Source organism: Spea bombifrons, chromosome 11, assembly GCF_027358695.1.
Source record: "Spea bombifrons isolate aSpeBom1 chromosome 11, aSpeBom1.2.pri, whole genome shotgun sequence".
NCBI lineage: Eukaryota > Metazoa > Chordata > Amphibia > Anura > Pelobatidae > Spea > Spea bombifrons.
Window position 1 is genome coordinate 36,098,663 of NC_071097.1, and position 24,862 is coordinate 36,123,524.

Genomic DNA, 24,862 nt, shown 5'->3' on the forward strand with positions numbered 1-24,862 from the left:
GGAGTCTGTTCCACATATCTACCACCCAAGCTGGGATCAGTGGCAGCCTGTGGCAGAACCAGCACTACGTCATTAATTTCCCGTCCTGAAGTTCTTTCATTTCCTTACAAAGGCTGCCAGAAATAATCAGCAACTTAATAATAGGTGAGAGATAACCTAATGGGGAGGAATAATCCTGCAGACCCACCAGTGACCCCAGTGTAGAAGTTGGTCTGTAGGGGATGCCTACAAGAGATCTGTCTGCACTGGCATTCCAGATGTTTGTGCTTGTGTGGGGGCAACGGAGGGACTCCTTGTCTGTGGATCTGCCCTAGGTGGGGCATTTTACTTTTAAATCCTCCAATCCAATCTACAGTTTCCACCAAAGGCAAGGAATAATTTCCGCATTCAGACAGATTTAACAATATTTCACGTTCTCGTCGACTTTCTGGTGGAGATTTTTCTTTCCCGTCTGCTTTGCCCAGAAAGGAAGTGAGGATCGCGACGGGAATCTGCTTCCCCCGGGGAACAGCTGCGCCGATAAAAAGTTCCCATTAGAGGGGGGGGGGTATTAATATACATCTGTGAGGGGTTACAAACAGTACAAAAAAATGATTACTTTGTAACAACTATTTTATCGAACTCCTTTGGAAGAGTTTAGGGAAAACTCATTTGCCAAGTCAGGCAACTTGGACCGCGTGACGTTAGTAACGTGACCTGACCAAATCAGACATTGGATAGTATAAGCATTTATTCTCCCGGAGGAAACATTTTACGGCCCCCCCTAATAAAATGCAATTAACTTCCAGTGATTCGGTCCGCAGGGGTCTCACCTCGAACGGCTACAGCCTCGGCTAGCGACGTCTACAATCTAGTGTCAACACAAAAAGTATGTACCGTATGGCAAAGAAACATCATGCAAGTCTACGACATTAAAAAAAATTCTAGTCCGGATCATTTCAGCCTGATTGGCCGTCTCTATAGATTAAAAGTCATTGATATTGCTGTTGATTGGATCAGGCGATGCCAAGGATCTTCTATTATTTTTTTTTGCGTAATAATTAAATATTTCTCTTCGGCTCCGAAGATGTGGAAGACGTTGAAGGACCCGCTCAGAGATCACAGTAAACGGGATGGTGGGGAAAGCGGGCGGCCCGGCGGTGGGGAAGGCACTTGGCTGTCAGCGCTTGGTGCGCAGCGGCGGCACCTTTAGTTGGGTTATCACGGCCGGATTCGCGTCCCCTTCTACAGGACCATAAATCCCAGGATGTGTTCCAAGAGCTTGTATCGGTTACTTTGAGGTAGGAAAGTGCTGCTCAAATCTAAAACGGAATTGCGGTTTTCCTTGCGGACCTGGAAAACCTACAAAAAAAAAAAAAAAACAGCAAAACTTATTAGGCTATAAGTGGAACAGCCTCCCAGCAGAAGTGGTAGAGGGTAATACAGTGAGGGGATTAAACATGCATGGGATAAACATACAGCTCCTGAATCTAAGACGAGACCAACGACTGATTAAGGTTCGACTCTTTACAGCGACGGGCAAATTTTTTGCTCTTGAAGGAACGTTTAACCCTTTCCTGGCTGCAATAGCTTTGCATGTCCCTTTTCAATGTGGGTTTGAAAGACCCCGTATCACATATTATTTATCTCTGGGATTCGTTCAAAGCTTAAAAACCACCGAACATAAAATGAGCCTGACGGTAATAACCTGAAAAGGGTCAGAGCGGCGGCGGCACGAAAAAGCCAGATCCTGTCTGGTACAAAATGAACCCAGAAGCCTGACTTCCTTTCGATGAAACGAAGATGCTTCGGGGGGAGATACGTCTGCTCCGGAACATGAAACACGATTATCTACGAGCAGAAATCCTCCGCACACAATCACTGGAACCTAATGTGACGCGAATAATGCCAGCGATTGAACCGCACTCAACGGAGCGTGAAAAGCAAACATATCTGCCAAATATACACAAAGAAACACAGAATCTGCCAGCAGATCGGCCCCATTCGGCCCCCGTCTAGTCGCCCGTTTCTCCTGCTGTAAAGACTCAAACCTTAATCAGTCGTTGGTCTCGTCTTAGATTCAGGAGCCGTATGTCTATCCCGCGCATGTTTAATACCCTCATATTATATATTATATACTCTCCCCCCGTACAACTAATCCCGTCCTTATAACCCGTTATATCCCTGTATATATCTCATATTATATATTATATACTCTCCGGCCGTATAACTAATCCCGTCCTTATAACCCGTTATATCCCTGTATTTTCCTCATATTATATATTATATACTCTCCGGCCCGTATAACTAATCCCGTCCTTATAACCCGGTATATCCCTGTATATTCCTCATATTATATATTATATACTCTCCCCCCGTATAACTAATCCCGTCCTTATAACCCGTTATATCCTGTATATTCCTCATATTATATACTCTCCCCCCGTATAACTAATCCCGTCCTTATAACCCATTATATCCTGTATATTCCTCATATTATATATTATATACTCTCCCCCACGTATAACTAATCCCGCCCTTATAACCCGTTATATCCTGTATATTCCTCATATTATATATTATATACTCTCCGGCCCGTATAACTAATCCCGTCCTTATAACCCGTTATATCCTGTATATTCCTCATATTATATATTATATACTCTCCGGCCGTATAACTAATCCCGTCCTTATAACCCGTTATATCCTGTATATTCCTCATATTATATATTATATACTCTCCGGCCGTATAACTAATCCCGTCCTTATAACCCGTTATATGCCTGTATATTCCTCATATTATATATTATATACTCTCCGGCCGTATAACTAATCCCGTCCTTATAACCCGTTATATCCTGTATATTCCTCATATTATATATTATATACTCTCCGGCCGTATAACTAATCCCGTCCTTATAACCCGTTATATCCCTGTATATTCCTCATATTATATATTATATACTCTCCGGCCGTATAACTAATCCAGTCCTTATAACCCGTTATATCCTGTATATTCCTCATATTATATATTATATACTCTCCGGCCGTATAACTAATCCCGTCCTTATAACCCGTTATATCCTGTATATTCCTCACATTATATATTATATACTCTCCCCCGTATAACTAATCCCGTTCTTATAACCCGTTATATCCCTGTATATTCCTCATATTATATATTATATACTCTCCAGCCGTATAACTAAGCACGTCCTTATAACCCGTTATATCCCTGTATATTCTTCATATTATATATTATATACTCTCCGGCCCATATAACTAATCCCGTCCTTATAACCTGTTATATCCTGTATATTCCTCATATTATATACTCTCCCCCCGTATAACTAATCCCGTCCTTATAACCCGTTATATACCTGTATATTCCTCATATTGTATACTCTCCAGGTGTATAACTAATCCGGTCCGTATAACCCGGTTATATCCTGTATATTCCTCATATTATATATTATATACTCTCCGGCCGTATAACTAATCCCGTCCTTATAACCCGTTATATCCTGTATATTCCTCATATTATATATTATATACTCTCCGGCCGTATAACTAATCCTCTCCTTATAACCCGTTATATCCTGTATATTCCTCATATTATATATTATATACTCTCCGGCCGTATAACTAATCCCGTCCTTATAACCCGTTATATCCCTGTATATTCCTCATATTATATATTATATACTCTCCGGCCGTATAACTAATCCCGTCCTTATAACCCGTTATATCCCTGTATATTCCTCATATTATATATTATATACTCTCCGGCCGTATAACTAATCCCGTCCTTATAACCCGTTATATCCTGTATATTCCTCATATTATATATTATATACTCTCCGGCCGTATAACTAATCCCGTCCTTATAACCCGTTATATCCCTGTATATTCCTCATATTATATATTATATACTCTCCCCCGTATAACTAATCCCGTCCTTATAACCCGTTATATCCTGTATATTCCTCATATTATATATTATATACTCTCCGGCCCATATAACTAATCCTGTCCTTATAACCCGTTATATCCTGTATACTCCTCATATTATATATTATATACTCTCCCCCCGTATAACTAATCCCGTCCTTATAACCCGTTATATCCTGTATACTGCTCATATTATATACTCTCCCCCGTATAACTAATCCCGTCCTTATAACCCGTTATATCCCTGTATATTCCTCATATTATATATTATATACTCTCCTGCCCGTATAACTAATCCCGTCCTTATAACCCGTTATATCCTGTATATTCCTCATATTATATATTATATACTCTCCGGCCGTATAACTAATCCCGTCCTTATAACCCGTTATATCCCTGTATATTCCTCATATTATATATTATATACTCTCCCCCGTATAACTAATCCCGTCCTTAAAACCCGTTATATCCTGTATATTCCTCATATTATATATTATATACTCTCCGGTAGAGAGACTTACCCCAAGATCCACAAAAGTCTTCACAGCATTTCTTGCAAGACACAGGGTGGCGCTTTCAGCTGCAGGGGATAAATATTGAAATGATATTTATATTATATATGTATATGAACGCGTGTGAATATATGTATCTGACGCATATTATTAAATCTGGAGATATCAGCAGGATATAAAGGCTGTTAAATTAACTTTAATTATCACTTCTAACTAAAAAAGGAATATTTTTTCCGCTGTCGTTACTTTCACACTTCATTTTCCGAGCCAGCTGGCGGAGCGTAACCGGAGGAGAGAAAATACGGCGGAAATTTATTATTTGTGATTATTGCATCAGGGACAAGATGGAGCAACATCAGAGGCATAAAGTAATAGAACAGGAATGGATTACATTTGTTTTATTTTTCACTACAGAAAATATAATTTAAGATTAAACTAGAGGCTTATATTTAATGGAAGGAAGTTTTACTTTACCGAGTGAGTGGTAGATAAGTGGAACAGGCTCCCAGCAGAAGCGGTAGAGCCTAATACAGCGAGGGGATTTAAACACGCATGTGTTACTGGCTCACCGTAAACAGCTACTGTTTTCTCGGTCCTGGAGAGGAGATGTTTGTGCAGACTCTGTGTGAACTCCCTCTCTGAAACCGGACCCTCAAAGCCGTGGAGGAAGGACGCCGCCGAGCTGTAAGCCTCCAGAATCGGACCGAGGAGCCTCTGCAGGAAGGCGATGAACTGCTGGTGCTCCGGTAACGCGCTGACCTGCGGGACACAGAGGGTTAGCGGAGCGTCCGGGGCGGGCTCTGGGGGGGGCAGAATATTGTCAGAGGCTCAGAGGCTTCAGATGGAATGTTAGGAAGTTTTACTTTACTGAGAGGGTAGTAGATAAGTGGAAAAGCCTCCCGGCTGAAGTGGTAGAGGCTAATACAGCGCGGGGATTTAAACATTAGTTACAATCTCCATTAGACCAACGTCTAGTCTCAGCGTGAAAAGCCTCGAACCCAAAGCTTCATCTCTTCTGTACCTTTAAATATCGATCTCTCTGCTCCTCCCCGAAGTCGCTGTCTTCATCCTCCTCCTCGTTGCGCCACGGCAGGCGATCGGGAAGCTTGTTCTCCCACGGCTGCTCCTCGGGATTCGGACTCGCGTCCTCCTGGTCTTCCTAAAGCGAAAAGCATTAAAAATTTGCGCATTTACAAAATAATCAGAGATTTCATTACGGCCCCCGGAACGGACGGCAATCAAAGAAATCTTCAACACCGCAAAAAAAAAGAAGAAAAAAAATGCCTTTTCCCAAGAAAAAAAGCAAACACTTTCTGACTAAGACAGAAATCAGGGGGACTTCAGTATCTCAATCCCCGAAAACAAAAAAAATTCACATTTTGCCGACAATCTCACCCTCAACCCCGAAAAAAAAAAGACGCCTTCTCACCTCTGCAACCAGGACGATCCCGTACGTAATTAACCTCTGCACTGCCTCGTGGCAAACCTGACCGTACATCTGACACGGCTGGAAGACAGAAACATCATTACGCTGTGAGTACACCGATACGTTTTACCGTGCATTAACCCTTTCATCCCATCCACAGCGCCGCGATCTAATGAATTAAGCAATGAATCAGACAATATCTGGCATCTTCTCTCCTCCTGGGAAGCGGACGGCAGCAACCGACCGCATTCATTAAATGTTTGCAGCAACGGGGGGGGGGGAATAACATCTTAATGGTGGTGATCAGCAATGTGACGGGCTGTGCTAGGGCGCCCCCTGCTGCTGCTTCCGTGCCTACGAGTTAAAGGGACCCTCCGGCCATCATACGCTCATTAATGCATAAGATAGCCGAGAGGTCCATTTAAATTTACGTGGGGTCCCCCCCCCTTATAAGTAAGGGATCTGCTCCATTGCCCACCCCAGCGTTGGCTTAGAAAGCGTTCCAGGGGCTCGGTAGACCCTAGAAGTTAGCGTCAGATGAAGTTTATAGGAGTCCTGTTTAAGATTCCTGGCGACCCGGACTCTCTCACCTTACCAGAGCTAGAATTCCTTCGTTGGATAAGAGGTAGCACAAGCCGGCCGCCGCGCGGATCAATCGCTCCTGACTGATCGCCCCGTTCGTGGCAGCCAGCGACTGATCCGGGGCTCTCCTGTGGAGCTCGACATGCAGTGCGCAGGCTGTAACACAAGAGGGCAGCAACGAGGACGGGCAAAAACGTTACTAAATATCCGGTTACATTCATATGGAAACATAGAACCTGCCAGCAGATCGGCCCCATCCGGCCCCCGTCTAGTCGCCCGTTTCTCCCGCTGTAAAGACTCAAACCTTAATCAGTCGTTGGTCTCGTCTTAGATTCAGGAGCCGTATGTCTATCCCATGCATGTTTAATACCCTCACTGTATTACCCTCTACCACCTCTGCTGGGAGGCTGCTCCACTTATCTAGTAAAGTGAAACCTCCTTACATTACATCTAATCCCCAGACCCTCCATAGTTTATATAAAATTTTATATTATAAAACTTCCCTCCTGTGCTTGTAGGATCAGAAAAACGGTATCTGGACGCCACCCAAACAGCGCTAATTCAATTGGCTTTTCTTACCTACTATGGCCTCCATGATATAGACGTGCAGGACCCCGTTGCTGTAAAAATTGAGTTCAAACACAGAGGGGATGCTGGTGTTGGGGGCAATGAAGAACTCGTTGCTGCGGACGGTGTGGGTGATGTTCACCGAGTTGCCGAGGAGGTGGATGGCGTGCACCACCACGTCTTCAGAGCTGCCCGAGAACCCGAGGTCGAAATCCCGAGCCAAGACCTCCTCCTTCATGGAGAAAAAGTCTTCCACCAAGAGCGACAGATTCACGCCCTTCGGGGACAAAACACGGTAAAAAAAATTAATAATCATTTTTATTTTAGAGAAGTAGAAGTCGCACCGGCCGCGGCTTTCCGAACTCACCTTCCTGTATCGATAGAGCAGCAGACAGGCGACTATCTGGGTGGACATCACAGCGCAGGACTTCTCGGCGGCTTCAAGAAATAAATATAAATAGATAAATTCCCAAGAAAGCGCTTTCTTTGGACAAATTAAGAATAAGGGATGTTTGGTGTTTCGGGGGTTAATAGGCGTTCTTCGGAGAGCACGTACTATAAAGCACATGGTTGGCCAGGTTGGCGATCATCTGGCGTCTGAGATGGTCGTCCGCTGGGTTTCCGAGATCAGGAAGAGCGAGAACTTCGTTCGCTGCGTCGTTTGGTCTTGAAGCAAAGAGAAACGAGAATAAGGAGAGGAGCGTAATTACCCTCCAGGGGGGGTACTTAAGGAGAAAAAAAAAACAAAAATGAAAACTCTGTATAGGTGGGGGCTACAAGGAACAGGTTGGCTGAACACGTCACCTGCAAGCCAAGTGGTTGGGGGGGGGCAAATACATATCAGGGGCAGGATCCCTCCACGCGCTCAGCTATCAAATGCATGGTTGGGGCGTCCCTCCTATGAAAATTTCCTTCTTACAGCCTCATGAAGAGCTGGAGCTGAAAACGCCCTGGGGGGGGGTACATTTTTTGTTCCAGATAAAAACCTGCTTGAGACGGACGGTCAAAAGACCCAAAAAGAGCCAAACAGAACAACCTTTCTATGGCGGAGCCCGTAAGTTACTCTATGATACGAAATCAGCACTAAAAGGTCTGCCAACGGATCTTCATCACTGTAGACTCAAAAGGGTGGTAGACAAGTGGAACAGCCTCCCAGCAGAAGTGGTAGAGGGTAATACAGCGAGGGTATTAAACATGCATGGGATAGACATACGGCTCCTGAATCTAAGACGAGACCAACGACTGATTAAGGTTTGAGTCTTTACAGAAGAGGAACCGGAGACTAGACGGGGGCCGAATGGGGCCGATCTGCCTGCGGGTTCTATGATTTATGGATGTTGATAGCTTTAACGAGGCCGAAAAGAGAAAAAAAAGACGTCATGTGATATAAAAGCTTTCGGGACCTTTGAGGTTTCTCCGTCAGACGGAATCGTTCGGTGTCACTCACCCGGCAGAGAGGATGGACGGTAATAACGCTTGTTCCAGACTTTGTGGTCCAAGAGAGGGTCTCTGCCTCTGAGTTTCCAAATATTCCTGTAAACAAATGAAAATAATATTAAAGCGTGATATCTGCCCCCAGAAAAAGTCAAAAAGCCCCCTGTGCGGTGAAAGCAGACGTTTGGGGAAATATTTATATTTTGGATACATTTATCTCGGGGCATAGAAAAAATTCTATAAAAGTCTCTTTAAAAAGGAAAATAAGCCAAGCGGGGAAGAAAGTCTCTAAAGTTACAAGAATTTCACCAAATCACCTTCAAGGAAAACGGCTGCGCGAAGTCGACCCGCACGCAGCCGTAATTCTTCCGCAGCATCCGGAAAACTCCCCTCGCCACGCTCCACAGGCTCTCGTCTTTCTTCGGTTTGCCCTACAGAGAGCAGAAGGGATTGAGAATTCCTTACAGAGGAAAGAACATTTAATAATAACAAATACAATATAAATAATAATAATAAATACAAATAATAATAATAATATTAAATATTACAAATTACAATAACGACGATAATACAAATAATAATACAAATAATAATAATATGAAATATTACAAATACAATAACAATACAAAGAATAAAGATAATAAATAATAATAATAATAATAATGATATAAATAATATTTATATTATTAATATAAATACAAATAATAATGAAATAATGCAAATAATATAATACAATAAAATACTATAATTCATTAATAATAATAGATATAATAATAAATTATAATACAAAGAATGAAATAAAACCGTAATACAATAATAATACAAATAACGTTATTATTTCATTAACAACGTCCACCCTCACCAGCTGTTCGCTGTTATAATGGCCTTCGATGATGCGGTCGTAGGAGATTCCGACCGGTACGATGAGGACATCGGGAGAGGTGCCTTTGCAGACGGTATCGACGATGACGGAGAGAATACCGGCTCTGCCGCACGACGTCTTCCCGCTCCGGGACCGGGTGCCCTCCAGGAAGATCTCCAGAAACTGCTGCTGGCAAAGCAGCTCCTCAATGTACTGAAAACAGATACGACGCGGTTAGGAAAATGCCGCCATCATCCTTCCAACCATATAAAAAAAAAAAACGAGCTGATGCTTTATGGCGATGCTAATGAAGTCCGTTCCTCCATAGACTTTCATTAATCAGAGTCCGTCTGGGTGATTAAGACCGAGTCATTCTATTGCTCCCCACAGGCAGTATGATAAGGAGTCGGGGTGTTTAGTAGATCGGGGATCAGATAAAGCGAGAATCATACAAACGGCTGATAAGCATCTATTAAATGTATTTTTTATACCCTGTAACCCATTTGTTTTGGAGCTGGCACATACCCCAGAATTTATACCTTTTGTGATTATGTTACAGCCAGAAATTTCCCGGTTTCCCATGAAAACAGCTGAGTGACCCCAAACTTTCGAACGGTAGTATAAGCAAAGGGTTAACAGTGCATTCTCGGCTCGGGTCTGTTAATCAGATATTGTAGCAAAAGCAAGGCTCGGGTTTCCGTCTGCAGCACCGCGGGGTTAATCTGAGTCAGATGATCGAGAGCCTTTGGTTTCGGTTACGGATCTCTCTCGGCTGGAGACACTCACCCCGCGCAGCAGCGCCCTGTATAGAATGTCTTTCTTTCCATCCCGGGTCTCATCAAGTTTCCGGCGAATGAAAAACCCTCCCAAAAGGCGAATCAAAGTGCTGCGAAATGATACAGATCTCCCGTCACTAATGTCTCATTAACACAGATCCAACTCACACATTCAGAAACCAGAACCTCCCGGCAGATCGGCCCCAGCGGCCCCCGTCTAGTCACCCGTTTCTCCTGCTGTAACGACTCAAACCTTAATCAGTCGCTGGTCTCGTCTTAGATTCAGGAGCCGTATGTCTATCCCATGCATGTTTAATCCCCTCACTGTATTACCCTCTACCACCTCTGCTGGGAGGCCGTTCCATTTATCTACCACCCTCTGGGTAAAGTCTCCAGATCGAAGGCTGACCTGAAGATGGGAATGTTGAGGTTGTTCCCAGCCGCTATGTGCGGAGCTTTGATGTTGTGGCAGAACAAGACGAACGTGAGGAGCAGGTAGTCGATGTGAGACTTGTGAACAGGCAGGAAAATTAGCGGGGAATTCATCTAAAGACAGAGAGAAGCTCATTAAATCATTTAAATATCTTTAACACAAATATGCGTTAAAAACATTACATTCAACGCACGTAAAAGGAAGCTAAACCGGTTTGGCTTCCCGAGACCTGGAAAGAAAATGTTATGTTTTGGGGGGTTTTCCCCATTTTTAAATTTTCTTTAAAAAATTCCAAGCATCTTATTCATTCAGCAGTTGGCTTATATTGTACATTATCTCTAGATTGTAAGCTCCTGCGCGCAGGGCCCTCCTCAGCTGTTTTTGTAAGTCAAATTATTATGTTACATAGTACTTGTTATGTCCGCCTACCCATTGTACAGCGCTACGGAATATGATGGCGCTATATATATATATAAAGGTTGGGATGGACTTGCCCCGAGGACAGTGGACGGTGGGGAGAGCGACCGGGGCAGCACAGCTCCGCTTACCTCCGTGGACGCTTTTTTCACCATTTCCAGCTGGCCTTTGTGAATCTGGATATTCCAAAAAAAGCTATTAAACAGCTTCAGCAGAACCCAACCGGTCAACCTGCAGGGGACGGGACAAAAAACAGGCAGTTTGCAACAGCGCCACCCCGTGGACGGAATGTCTGGGGGGCAAACGGAGCAAAACGGGTAATACATTAAAGAAGGGAATACGAGAGAACGGGAGGGGGGGGTGAAGAAACGGCGGCGTTCTGCAAAATACATTCTTACGCCTTTCGCGGAATTCTGGTATAAACAGCGTTTCTATCAATTATTCCAACAATAAAGAAATGACGTTAAACTCCAAAAAATCTTCTCTTACCTCATCAACCGGCAGCCAAATCTTTTATCGCTAAACAGCCTCTAAACACTAATTTAGGTGCAATTTTTTTTTTAATTTTATTATTATTATTATTTTATTTATTTATTTTAACTGCAAAAAAAAAAAAACAGATCCCCCCCTAAACATGATTATCCACATCTGGAATAATAATAATTATTAACCCCGTACCTGATCATTGCGGGGGAAATGCACGCCACCATTTCCTGGAGAATTTTCTTCGCTTTCCTCTTAACTTTGCTCGTGGACTTTGGGTCAGGCTTACCGGTCTGGCTCATTTCAGAGGCCACATCTTCGATGGCTTTTCTGACCCTGACAACGAGAGACGCTTAAAACTCAGAGATTCTCAGCGCTTCGGGGCACTTCTAGCTGCGTTTGCGAGCGTTCCGCTTTTTATGATCGTAAGGAGACGCGGCAGAAATCATCACATTTACTCAATAAGGTGGCGCGGCTCTCACCTGGCCTGGTTCAGCACCGTCTCGGCCATGTTGCTGCAGAACATGCTTTTACTGACGTCCCGTTCCTGTACAAAGAGGATGTAGCAGAGGCGGCGAGCGAGCCAGCCCCGGTGCCTGAAAAACACAAGCTGCCCTGTGAGTATAATCCCCCCCCCGAAGAGAAGCGTGACTTCATAACCTATAAAAACATACAGAACGAGGACTGCCGGCAAAAACACTGAATTATTGAAGGGGAAATAAAGGGTTAATTTAACGCTTTTACATTTAAAAAAAATGCTCACGGAGTTTGTATCGGATAAAAAGTTATGAACTCCATAAAATATTTAGCTGGTTATCTGCACAATGTCACACATACAATAAAACCTGCACCACTGTTCAAAAGTTTGGGGTCACCATTTCTGGCTGTAACATAATTACAAAAAAGGGGTTTCTAACCATTAATTAGCCTTTTAAACTTAAACTTGGATCAGCGAACACAACGTGCCATTGGAACCCAGGAGTGATGGGAATGATAAAGGGCCATTGGAACCCAGGAGTGATGGGAGTGATAAAGGGCCATAGGAACGCAGGAGTGATGGGAGTGATAAAGGGCCATTGGAACCCAGGAGTGATGGGAGTGATAAAGGGCCATTGGAACACAGGAGTGATGGGAGTGATAAAGGGCCATTGGAACGCAGGAGTGATGGGAGTGATAAAGGGCCATTGGAACGCAGGAGTGATGGGAGTGATAAAGGGCCATTGGAGCACAGGAGTGATGGGAGTGATAAAGAGCCATTGGAGCACAGGAGTGATGGGAGTGATAAAGGGCCATTGGAACACAGGAGTGATGGGAGTGATAAAGGGCCATTGGAACACATGAGTGATGGGAGTGATAAAGGGCCATTGGAACCCAGGAGTGATGGGAGTGATAAAGGGCAATTGGAACCCAGGAGTGATGGGAGTGATAAAGGGCCTCTGTGCGTCTATAAAGAAATTTCATTTGAAAATCAGCCGTTTCCAGCTACAATAGTCATTTACATCATTAACCCCGTCTGCGCTGGATTTATGATCCATTTTATGCTCTTTTAAACGGACAAAATTAGCTTTTCTTTCAAAACCAAGGGCATTTCTAAGGGACCCCAAACTTTTGAACAGTGCTGCATCTCCTGTTTCTGTTGTAATGATTAACTCTGACCTTCTGATGCAAAAATATGAACTGCATCAATATTTGCCGAGCGCAAGAATCCACTGTCTGGACTGTAAAGTAAATTTTAACTCAGCATTTTTATTGTAGGTTTTTTTTTTTTTTTTTTTTTGACCGTGGCTTTCATGTCACCTTTACCAAGAAACTTAAAATTCCAAACCTTATAACTAAACTAAACTCGGTCTTTTTAATCTCTGAAATTAACAAAATTATTATTAAAGAGGAGCCCCAATATTTTTTGTTTTATTAAAAACAAACTTTTTGAAATAGTACTTAATGTATTAAAACCTCCACATAATCATCATTTTCACAGCTGGAGGTTCGCTTTGCCCGCATTGTATTACACACATTCCTCATCATACTGCCTTGTGATGAATAGTGGAATGGCTCAGTCTTAAGCGCCCAGTTTGACTCTCTGACTAATGAAAGTCTGTGGAGGAACGGACTTCATTAGCATCGCCATAAAGCATCAGCTCGGTGTGGTGTTTGAGCCGGGAAAATCACCCAAAATATTTTTTCCGCTATCTGACCCACCTGGTGTGCGTCTCGTTGATGTAAATCACATTCCGAAGGCCCAGGGATGGGATGCTGGGATTATAAAACTTATCCTGCAAAATCACCAAGGAAGCTGCGTTAATATTCTCGATTTATACATTATACAGGGGGCCGGCTCGCTGATTTATCTATACATTATACAGGGGGCCGGCTCGCTGATTTATCTATACATTATACAGGGGCCGGTCACTGATTTATCTATACATTATACAGGGGGCCGGCTCGCTGATTTATCTATACATTATACAGGGGGCCGGCTCGCTGATTTATCTATACATTATACAGGGGCCGGCTCGCTGATTTATCTATACATTATACAGGGGCCGGTCACTGATTTATCTATACATTATACAGGGGCCGGTCACTGATTTATCTATACATTATACAGGGGCCGGTAACTGATTTATCTATACATTATACAGGGGGCCGGTCACTGATTTATCTATACATTATACAGGGGTCGGCTCGCTGATTTATCTATACATTATACAGGGGGCCGGCTCGCTGATTTATCTATACATTATACAGGGGCCGGTCACTGATTTATCTATACATTATACAGGGGGCCAGCTGACTGATTTATCTATACATTATACAGCGGGCCGGTCACTGATTTATCTATACATTATACAGGGGGCCGGCTCACTGATTCATCTATACATTATACAGGAGGCCGGCTCGCTGATTTATCTATACATTATACAGGGGCCGGCTCACTGATTTATCTATACATTATACAGGGGCCGGTCACTGATTTATCTATACATTATACAGGGGCCGGGTCACTGATTTATCTATACATTATACAGGGGGCCGGCTCACTGATTTATCTATACATTATACAGGGGGCCGGTCACTGATTTATCTATACATTATACAGGGGGCTGGCTCGCTGATTTAACAGGACGCGATCGCATTAATCATCTCTAATTAATTCTGCTTCATCCATCCCAATCCGGCCGCTAAGCTCCTCACCCAGCTCTGGGGGCTGCAAACGTTGCAACAGCGTCCCACAAACGGCCTTTTGCGGTTCATCAGCGTCTCCTTCCAGTTGGGAGCGGGAGATCTGGAGACGGCGGGGCTGGAAATCCGCTCCCCCTGAAAGAGAACGACCGGGAGACTGTGACGGCAGCCGGAACCCCGCCACCCTAAAGTGAGCATTAAAGCTGCGGTTCCATCTACTCTGAAGCGCTAAAGATTTGTCAGCATTCGAAACGTCATTCCTGGTGCCAGCCAAACATTTCCCGGGAAATCATTTTTGCTCATTCAGGCTTTTTTATGCCATAGAAACTGAGGCCACTTAAAGTATACTGCTTTTTACTTTTTTTTTTATAAGTGAAAATAAAAAAATAACAGATCTGATAAAGTGTTAAATACAGGTCTGCAGATAAAGGGGATTTATTGGGGTAAAATGACACAAAAACAGATTTTCATCACCGACCAACAGTACGGTACAGTGTATACAGCGCCGGAGGAGTTATTACCATATACACCACTGGGGGGTACAGAAAAAAAAATGTTTAACGCAGACTTTTCCACTAGAAAAAAAAACACTGACATTAATAAAAATAGTTCAGGTTTTTGGAATAAAACATGCAGCAGGACCACTAGGTACACGTTCACCGAATCACAGCTCACATAGACAGACCGGGGCATTGCCAGCTTTACTGATCCTTAGAGGGGCAAAAAACGAAGGGGAGGCGCTGCAGGCCCAATAAACAAAACAAGTAACCAAATGGCAATGTTTTAAGCACAAGGCATGGGTAAAAAAAAACACAAATACATTGTTGAAAAAAAATAAACAAAAAAAAAAAAAACGGATAATTTGATCTATACAGTTTGATGATATATCTCCCAGCAAATGTATCGGTTTTGGGATGGATTGTGATTCAGTGTGAGGTGGCCGTGCGGGGCAGTTTAATCTGGCGTTGAGACTGTCTGTGTGCATATCCTACCCTTAGATCTCTATTTTGATCTATACATTTGCTAGCAAATTGAATAAAACTGAGATTTTTGATGCAAAGCAGACATGCCCTGTGGATAATATTAAAAAAACTTTAAGAACACTTACACAAGTTATTACCACACGTGGTATTTAGACAAAGATCCGGCTGATATATGAATATTTCATATAAAAGCAGAATATTTATAAGGTGACTGGTTATCAGTTAGTAACAGTAGAAATTACAAACGGGTTAACTTAGAATGATAAGCTGTTTTTCGCTTGTTTAAAAAGGTTACTTAAAATTTAGAATAAATGAAAATCAATTCAATTTGATTAAGCCAGTAACCCCTCGACCACCAACACCCAGCCTATTACAAAAGGTATTAATGGATATCACGGCAGGGGTTAAGCTCACCCATTCCTCGGTGCAGTTCTTCAGCCTTCCGCCAGCGTATTCTCCTGAATTTGGCAGATAGGAAAGGTCGGCTATCCCCAGAGAATAGATTTCATCCATGGCGCTCGGCTTCCAAATTCCCGGGCTGCAGTTATCAGCGTGTTTTGTGCCTCACATAACGTAGGTGGCTCCGTAGCTTCCCCCTTAGAATGCAGTCAAAGCACGGAAGAGAGTCATGGGGGGCAGAATTGGGCAATAAAATAAAAAAAATAAAAAATAAAAATAAGCAGACCACTTTATAAGATCACTGAACTACGAGCCAATACGGCAGCGTAATATATTTGCATTATATAAGATTTTATAAATTAATAAATATCTAAGCATAAAATAATACACTAAGTATCACAATATTATCCAGACACATCGTTACTAGCATTCGGCTAAAATAAATTTAAATTAAATAGTTTGCTCCCATATTAAGGATATATTTTATAATTAAAACAAAAAAAAATGGGAGAATAAAATCTTATTTGTATTAAAAAAAAAAAATTATATTATATTATATTATATTATATATATATATATATATATATATATATATATATATATATATATATATATATATATATATATATATGGATTAAATCCTTTGGATACCAGGCAGCCGAGAAACACCTGAACCGTGGAAAAAGCACGAGTGGACGCGCCGCGGCGTGACGGGTGTTATATATTCTCTCGCTTACATACAAAATGGGTTATCTAGTCAATTAATACTTTGGAAAGCAAACAGAAATTTGTCCCCCCCGGCCAATTCCGTGATGACGAAACCCCAAATATTTACAAAGGAGTCAGATTGCAACAATGTATCCCGAAACGTCCCGAGGATCCATCTCGCTGCGTAGCGTCCAAAGCTACAGAACAGCGCAGGGCTGACGCAATAATGATAAAAAAAGTCATTATCACAAGCGACTTAAATATATATATATTGGGGAGAGAGGAAAGTTACTCTGAAAGCGAATAAAGACAAAGCAGGTGACAGAGGAGCCTCCCAAGGTCATGCATTAAGCTGCTGGCTGGGACTCGGTGCTGTCAGATTATTACCCCTGCTATAAATACACAGCAGGCTGCATCAGATCAGAGGGGTGGGTGGAAGGCAGCTATGGGGGGAATTGCCCCTGCATTCCCCCTGCATGGCTGATGTAATAGAGGGCAGGAGAGCAGTCAGGGTCCCCTGCAGGGCCAGATGGTTTTGCTGCATCCCCCAGCGAAGTATGGAACATGTAATGGATCCCAGCAGGGTGGGGGGCAGATCCCGCGTTCCCATCTAATATATCCATTGAAGTGATACAAAGTATCAAACCGCAGAAGGGGCAATTCATTAACCCCCTGTCTGCCGCTATGCGGATTGCGTCAGAGATGCATGCCGGGCTCTCTTACCTCTGCCTGCGCCCTCTCCTCCTGCCCCTGAGCCCGGCTCATGCAGCCTGCGCTGAACACACTGTGCACGCCTCTCCCCTGCATTGCTCCAGCCTGCGCGCACTCATGACGTCGGCGGCACATTCCAGGCCGGCGGCCATCTTGGGTAAGGGCAGGGAAGGCAGTGTGGCTCGGGTCGCTGGCGTAATCCCGTCAGACTGGGGACGTGGGGGGTTGGGGTATTTAATATTAGCAAGGTGTCCCAGGCGGATATATTTCCAGCTCATCGCTCTGTGCTGTATAATAATGTTATTTATTTGCCGTTTTCTATATTTAATAACTTTTCATAGAAATGTCTGCTGTAATGCAATGGGAAAGGGCAGGAGATAAGTAATAAATGCTGCCATAACTGCCCCTATTTAGACCCCCCATGCCCCTCTTTTCTAGGAGGTCAGAATGTTTGCTGGGTATGAGGGGATCGCAGGGTTCTACAGCCCTGAAAGCCCCGATAATGTGTATAGAAACAGCCGGAAACGGCTTTATAAATTAAACGGGGTAAATAAACCCCATTATTCTTCTTCTAAATGCCCCACTCCGTTGCACAAATACCCCGCAATGGGGAACAAAGTCTCACAGAGTCTGGGTAAAGTTCCTTCCCCAGATGCAAATCTAACCATATCATACCGCCCAAGTGTCCCTCTTTTGGGGGAGCAGTACCACTAAATAAAAAGGTGCCCCACTTTGAAATGTTGCTCGTTGTACAGCAAACAGTAATAAAGTTAGTAAAACTACCGCGATGATCGCAGGCCTCCTGTACGTGGGGGAGCCGCGTTCTAACAGTAGTGACAGATCGGCCGTATCTGACATATAATTCAGGACAGAAATCAATTAGCGATGAGCACCATTATTCTCATTAATCAATTTCCCTGCAAAATAAATTAAAAAAGCATAATACAGGGCGCCGTTCTGTGTCACATTATCGTGAATACATTACCTATACACTGCTAGAAAATGTATAGGGAGGCAGTTAAATTGCCCCCAATCTGGGAAATCAGTTTCTTTCCTCCAAATCTTGGGGCTTCTCTGTATCAGGAAGAACCGATTCCCTTCCGCACTGGTAGCTCATCACAGCGAAGCGCCCTTTACCCACAGAAGACGTAATATTACGCCCCCCGCAAAGCCGCCACTTCAAGCCCAAGACGTAAAATGCTGATACCTGACGCTTTCGTGAACCCTAAAATCTTGTGCCCCCCCCTGCACCGAGACCAGATGGGGTCACCAAATGCTAAACAAGAAATATTACTTTTTTTTGTAATTTGAAGAGAGTGCAGGAAATAAATGATTCACATCGCACCTCCTGGTCTGCATCTACATAATAACAAACCCGGGGCAGCGATCCAAAGTAAACGTGACAGAGAGTTTTAGGTCAGAACAACTTGGACATTCGATAACATCCAGATTAGAAAAGTTCCATCGCAAACACCATCGATCCAGGTCGGGTACTCGGGAAGCCAACAATACCCTTATACCCAAATCTTTCCACTCTCTTACCTGTATCCACATCGTTCCATCCCTGTGCCCCCCCCCCCATACTCCTTTTTTCTCCTCCGATACCCATTCTTCTTCCCCTAATACCCCTTTTTCCTCCCCTGAAGCCCCTCTCTCCTCCCCTGATGCCCCTTTTTCCTCCCCTGATGCCCCTCTCTTCCCTGATGCCCCTCTTTTCTAGGAGGTCAGTGTTTGCTGGGTATGAGGGGATCGCAGGGTTCTACAGCCCTACAATGTTCCTCTGGCCATTTGAAATGTTGGAACGTATATAATATAAGACGATATTTTGAAGAAAATCCCCAAATCACGTGTTTTCCAAATGTTTGGGTGACACGGGCCGCTTCTCGTAACGTATACAATATGATCTATACATTGTGCATAAAACACCAGCATCTGTTCAGATGAAGAAATAAATTACTCTGGTTATAAGAAGACCCCCCCCAAAAAAAAAAAAAAGAAAAGGCCTGTATATAAGACCACCCTATTTTTAAAAAAAAAATAGAAACCACTCTTTTTATTTTTACTTTTACGTTGCCCTCTCACTCTCTCTCAAACGCTCATTCACTCACTCTCTCTCAAACGCTCATTCACTCTCAAACGCTCATTCACTCTCTCTCACGCTCTCTGTCATGGAGTCCCTACCTTCTCCGCCGACCGCTCGCTTCCGTGTCCCCATCTCCATCTCTCTTCTTCTCTTGCCTCTCTTTGCTGTCTTCTTTCTTCGCCCGCTTCTCCCCATCAGATAGAAGACAGAAAAACAAGAAGAGGAAAGAGAAGAAGCAGAGCTGCGGAAAAGGAGACGGGGACACGAATGTGAGCGAGTGAATTAGAGCGTGGATGATTGTGAGTGACAAACCCCTAGGCTGTGCGGCGGTGCCACAAATCTGAAGTCTGAATAAAAGACGGCCTTGATTATAAGACACGGCCATTTTTTAGATGTTTTTTTTCCTGAAAAAAAAATCTTATAATCAATCAAATATAAATCAGACAATCTCCATTTCTGAGTAAAACGGAAAAGCTCCGTGTCTTTTTAATCATTCACATCTGAATACAAACCCCATCCATTTATTTTACAGAGAGAATGGTCGATAAGTGGACCAACCTCCCAGCAGAAGTGGTAGAGGGTAATGCAGTGAGGGGATTAAACATGATTGGGATAGACATACGGCTCCTGAATCTAAGACGAGACCAACGACTGATTAAGGTTTGAGTCGTTACAGCAGGAGAAACGGGCGACTAGACGGGGGCCGGATGGGGCCGATCTGCCTGCTTGGACATCATTGGCTTCTGCAACCTTTCTGTATCTTTTTATTTATTTTTATTTGTTCTTTTTTTGTTTGTACGTTTCTTCCGAGGAGGTGTGAGCAGTGCAGCGGACCCTGGGCGGCCCTGACCTGTATGCACCATGAAGTTTCCTTGTAGCGAGGTGTTACTGTCCCTTTAAGAAGATGATCTTCATTAGGCAGATTTAGGACCTTGCACACGCAGCACCAGATGGCTTTTTACGCCCCATACAAACAGCAAAACCTCATTAAGCTGCTTTTAACCTCCCGAGCGCGTCCCATCCCATCAGATTCCGCTTTATTTTTGTCCCGAGTACAGCGCGTCCCCCGGCGAGATCCTCACCCTCTTCCGGGTAAATCAAACACTTTTCTTTTAATAAACAGCCGACCTCGGCTCCGTGTGTTTTGCTGAGGCCGATGATTCTAAAATAAATACCCTCGCCAGATGTTCGATACTACAAAATAAACCCGGCGCCGTGTTTTTCCAACGCTTCGCAGAATTGGCGTCCAAAACAACAAAAAAAAAGTCATCTGGCAGAGAAAGGCATCGATAAAAATTAACCAATCTGTGGAGTTTTAGTGACTGTGCTGTTTGTACGGAAACTCGGATTAAAGCGAATCTCCCACTGAATTCCTTATTCCTCGTATCAGATGGAATATATATTTTCAAAAATATTCAATTGAAAAAAATTACTTTTTTTTTACCCCAGTTGTAGTTTTTGCCCCCATAATATAAAGTTTTCAGGCAGCTGCATATCAGCCGTTTGTATGATTCTCGCTCTGTTATCTGATCCCTGATCTACTAAACCCCCCGACTCCTTATCATACTGCCTGTGGGGAACAATAGAATGTCTCAGTCTTAATAATCCAGCCAGACTCTCTGACAAATGCAAGTCTATGGAGGGACGGACTTCATTAGCATCGCCATAAAGCATCAGCTCAGTGTGGTGTTTGAGCCGGGAAAGTCACCCAAAATATCACATGACTGACAGCAAAGGCGGCTCCACGTCTGCAGATAAAGGCATTTTTTGGCATTTCTGCTTTTTTACTTCTTAACCCCTTAATGACAAAGCCCGTACATGTACGAGCTCAAAATGCATTGTTTTCAATGGGTTTAGGGACCGCCCATTGTCCTTAAGGGGTTAAAGGGGTTCTGTCGCCACCACATTTTTGTAGCATAAAATACATTTATTTATCAAAACCCCCCCTACGCTTGGTGGTTTTTGTCAACCAACAAAAATTGGAGGATATTTAGTTTAAAAGTTCCTCTCCCGGAAGCCGGGATCGGTGGCAGCCTGTGGCAGTAACAGCATTACCCGATCAATTTCCTATCCTGTAATCCTCTACCTTCTCACCCCCCACCTTTAGAAAACAATAGGGCATAATTAACCTACAGGGGAGGAATAATCACTCAGATCCAGAGAACTATGTTTTACGCATACATTTTTTTAATAGCTTATTTTAACCAGAATGAAATAATTTGTGTTTATTTAGTTACAAAACATTAAAATGTAGAAATTGCCTAAAATAACCGATCCGCTTTAACTCCCAGATGCTGAATAATTTGGTGCAGTTTGCAGGTAGAAGTAACTTTGTAACATTTTTCAAATCATGAACTCCTTTTTATTTATACTTTTTAATAAAGCTTATAAAGTTATATAACAATTAATTAACGCTTAAAATAAAGTCCCGCTGGTATGTTAATTACTCAGATCCGTGATTATTAGTCCGGCATTAATAGTCATGTTTAAAAAAAATGCGAAAGGCCTCAGTATTTACCAAAACCTCAAATCTTGGATTATTTCCTTCGATAAAAGTCCCGTATTGAGAATTACAAGCGGTAAGAGTGAAGCTGCCGATACATTTTCCTTTCCCTTTTGATCTATACATTTTGCTGACAAATATATAGGTAAAAAATATTTTTCCTTATGAAGCCCGAGTTGTCTTCTCATCATTAGGTGAAGGTGAGGGCCAGTGTGCCAAGACCCTCTGTCTATGAGCGCGCTCCCTCCTCGGGGGAAACGCTGCCCCTTCCTTCCATCCATAGCCGACAACAGAGGGAGGGCACGGCCGGATTAACGGTGAAGCGCAGGCAGCAAAAGCTCCATGGCCCCAGCGTTCTGATTGGTTCATACCTCTCACCTGTCCCACAAAGTGGCAACCCGATCGGGTCACGCGACTTGTGGCAATCATCGTTATTATTCATTGTTTTATATAGCGCCATCATATTCCGTAGCGCTGTACGATGAGTCCTCCCTCACTGACACTGCGAGCCTGAAAATGACATCACGTCTCGTTGCACAGCGGCAGTGCGGAAGATTGATTGCCGGGACCCGATCAGAAGATTCGGCACTGTCTGCCCCTTTTTTCTCATGTAAAAGGGTTTTTAACCCCTATCGGTCTTTGGTCAGGTCCTATAGTGAGGAAAGCTTTATGTCTATCCCATGCCTGTTTAAATTCCCTCACTGTTTAAGCCTCCACCACTTCTGCTGAGAGACTGTTCTATTTATCTACTACCTTCTGAGTAAAATATGTGTGTGGGGGGGCGTGTGCAGAGTAGAAGCTAGAAAGAGGATGAAAAATGTAAAAAGTTAGATGCAATAGAAGAAAAAAGGGACAGTAAGGAAAAATATATCAGAAGTGAGGAGGAAAAGAGTGCAAAAGAAATGGAAAGAAAAGAACAGAAGGGAAAAAGACCCCGAGAGACAGAAACACATTTTCTGCCTGTAATATATAATGATGTAAGACTGTAAGCTCCTGGGAGCAGGGCCCTCCTCACCTGTTGTTTCCGTCAGTTTGTTATGTTATATACTACTTGTTATGTCCTGTCTACCCATTGTACTGCGCTACGGAATTTGATGGCGCTATAGAAAACAATAAATAATAATAATGATGTAACTATACATTGTACAGGGCCGGATCCGCCAGCGTTATTATCTATGAATCGCTCACAGCGTGTTATTGTCAGTAACCGGGTGGATACATCCCAATTTAATTCATCTTCTATTAATGAATTAAAAAAACGTATAGAATCCCGGCCTTAATTTAAAGGGCCAGATAAGAAAAAACACAGAACGACGCGAATCGCACGATCCCTTCATCTGCCGGCCTCCATCTTTTTTCAGACTTGGGATCAGATCTGCTTTTTTCCCCGCAACCAGGACCGCGATCTGCTTATTTCCCACACTATTTCTGCCAGAGGAATGAAATTTTCTTCTGGTTTTTTTTTTTTCCGCCCCATTGTTTTGTCCGCATTCAGACGCTGGACTCTATTTGGCCCCTTTATCCGCCATCCCCGCTGGCTCCTTGGAAGAAAAAGTGATGGCGTCCCCCGGCGTGAATAGGGTTTCCCAGGGAACGTACGGAGCGCAGATCCTAATGTCGTGTCTCTTGGCGCCCCCCTCGCTGCAGCTCTCTCTGCGCAGGAACAAAGGACACAGAGGTCTTTTGTCTGAATGAGGCCAGTAGAGTCCCTCGGATTGTCCTTCCATGCAGATAGCGAGTAATTACTGACAACAATGTATCGCTCGGCTAACACTAGTAACACTGTCAAGCCTGCGAGGGGGTCCTGGCATGGGGGGGGGGGGAATATGGCCCCCTGCGGCTCCTTGAACCTAAAGTGTTTTTTCACTTATCCGTTGAGCTAACGGGCAGCATCTACTGGATCTACCGGTGCTGGACTCAGTGCCCTGGGACTGTATCATGGCTTCTATTACTGGATGGATTGGGCTTGGCTCGTATCCCGAAGATGAAAGCTGCCAGCCCTCCTCACAAAAATATTGCGCTGCTTCCTTTTTTTTTAAACCAGTTGTAGTTATTGCCTCAGAAATGGGCCAAAAGGGCAAATGAGGGGGCCCATGACAGAGCAGGGAGGACAGGCCCTCCTAATTGCCTGGGCCCCAAAGACAAGCACTGGTTTTACCCCTCAGGACATACTATTAAGTCTTATAAAACATGGTCTAGATGACCAAGGACGTAATAGTACACAAGAGATCACGTAGTCACCAGACAGCCCAGGGTCTCCCCAGTCAGCAGGCACTAGCATCGCAAGCTTCCTTCTGATTAATCTGGTGAATAATCCGGTTGCACCAGAATAATAGATAACTGCCGTTCGGACATTTACTCCCAGCTGTGTCTCCTCCTCACCATGCTGGCTGATCACAGGCACTACGATCCACAATGCAGAGCAATGGAGGCCTGCTTACTGATCACACTGTGATCAGCCGCAATGGGGATCGAAGAAAGAGTGGGACGCAAAAAAATAGTTAAAAAAAAAAATGAAATAGAAATCATTAATAAATAATTAAATGGACTCCAATGATGTCACCATGAAATCATAAGGGTCACCAGCCAGTTCCTAGAAAGACCTCAAAGGGTTCTCCAGTCAAAAATAAATTTAAACCTAAAAAAATAAAAATAATGAAAAAAGAACATTCAGAATTATGTAATAATAATGTAATAAACAATAAAAAACATTATCTTTCCTGCCCCCAATCCAGAGTCTTTTTACATTTAATTCATACTAAATAATGACAGACTATACAAAAAAGTTGTATCTGTTGGAAAAACAACAAATAAATTGTGTGGGTACACTAACCAAGGAAAACAGCAATCACGGTTAAACATAAATATAT

The 24,862-nt window shown here is 43.3% G+C and overlaps 1 protein-coding gene across 1 annotated transcript; it reads right to left on the minus strand.

The window, feature by feature from the left end:
• Positions 1 to 598: 598 nt before the first annotated feature.
• GPAM (glycerol-3-phosphate acyltransferase, mitochondrial) lies at positions 599 to 17,495 on the minus strand. Its single transcript, XM_053450053.1, has 21 exons — positions 17,419 to 17,495; positions 16,003 to 16,184; positions 14,618 to 14,740; positions 13,622 to 13,695; positions 11,905 to 12,018; positions 11,618 to 11,758; positions 11,071 to 11,170; positions 10,499 to 10,635; positions 10,100 to 10,199; positions 9,314 to 9,526; positions 8,769 to 8,882; positions 8,465 to 8,550; positions 7,574 to 7,683; positions 7,385 to 7,455; positions 7,030 to 7,294; positions 6,464 to 6,606; positions 5,872 to 5,949; positions 5,464 to 5,601; positions 5,012 to 5,201; positions 4,452 to 4,510; positions 599 to 1,341 (listed from the first exon to the last, which is right to left on the minus strand). Exons 2-21 carry the CDS (start codon positions 16,099 to 16,101, stop codon positions 1,225 to 1,227), a joined length of 2,472 nt encoding a protein of 823 aa, XP_053306028.1. The 5' UTR covers positions 16,102 to 16,184; positions 17,419 to 17,495; the 3' UTR covers positions 599 to 1,224.
• Positions 17,496 to 24,862: the final 7,367 nt, after the last annotated feature.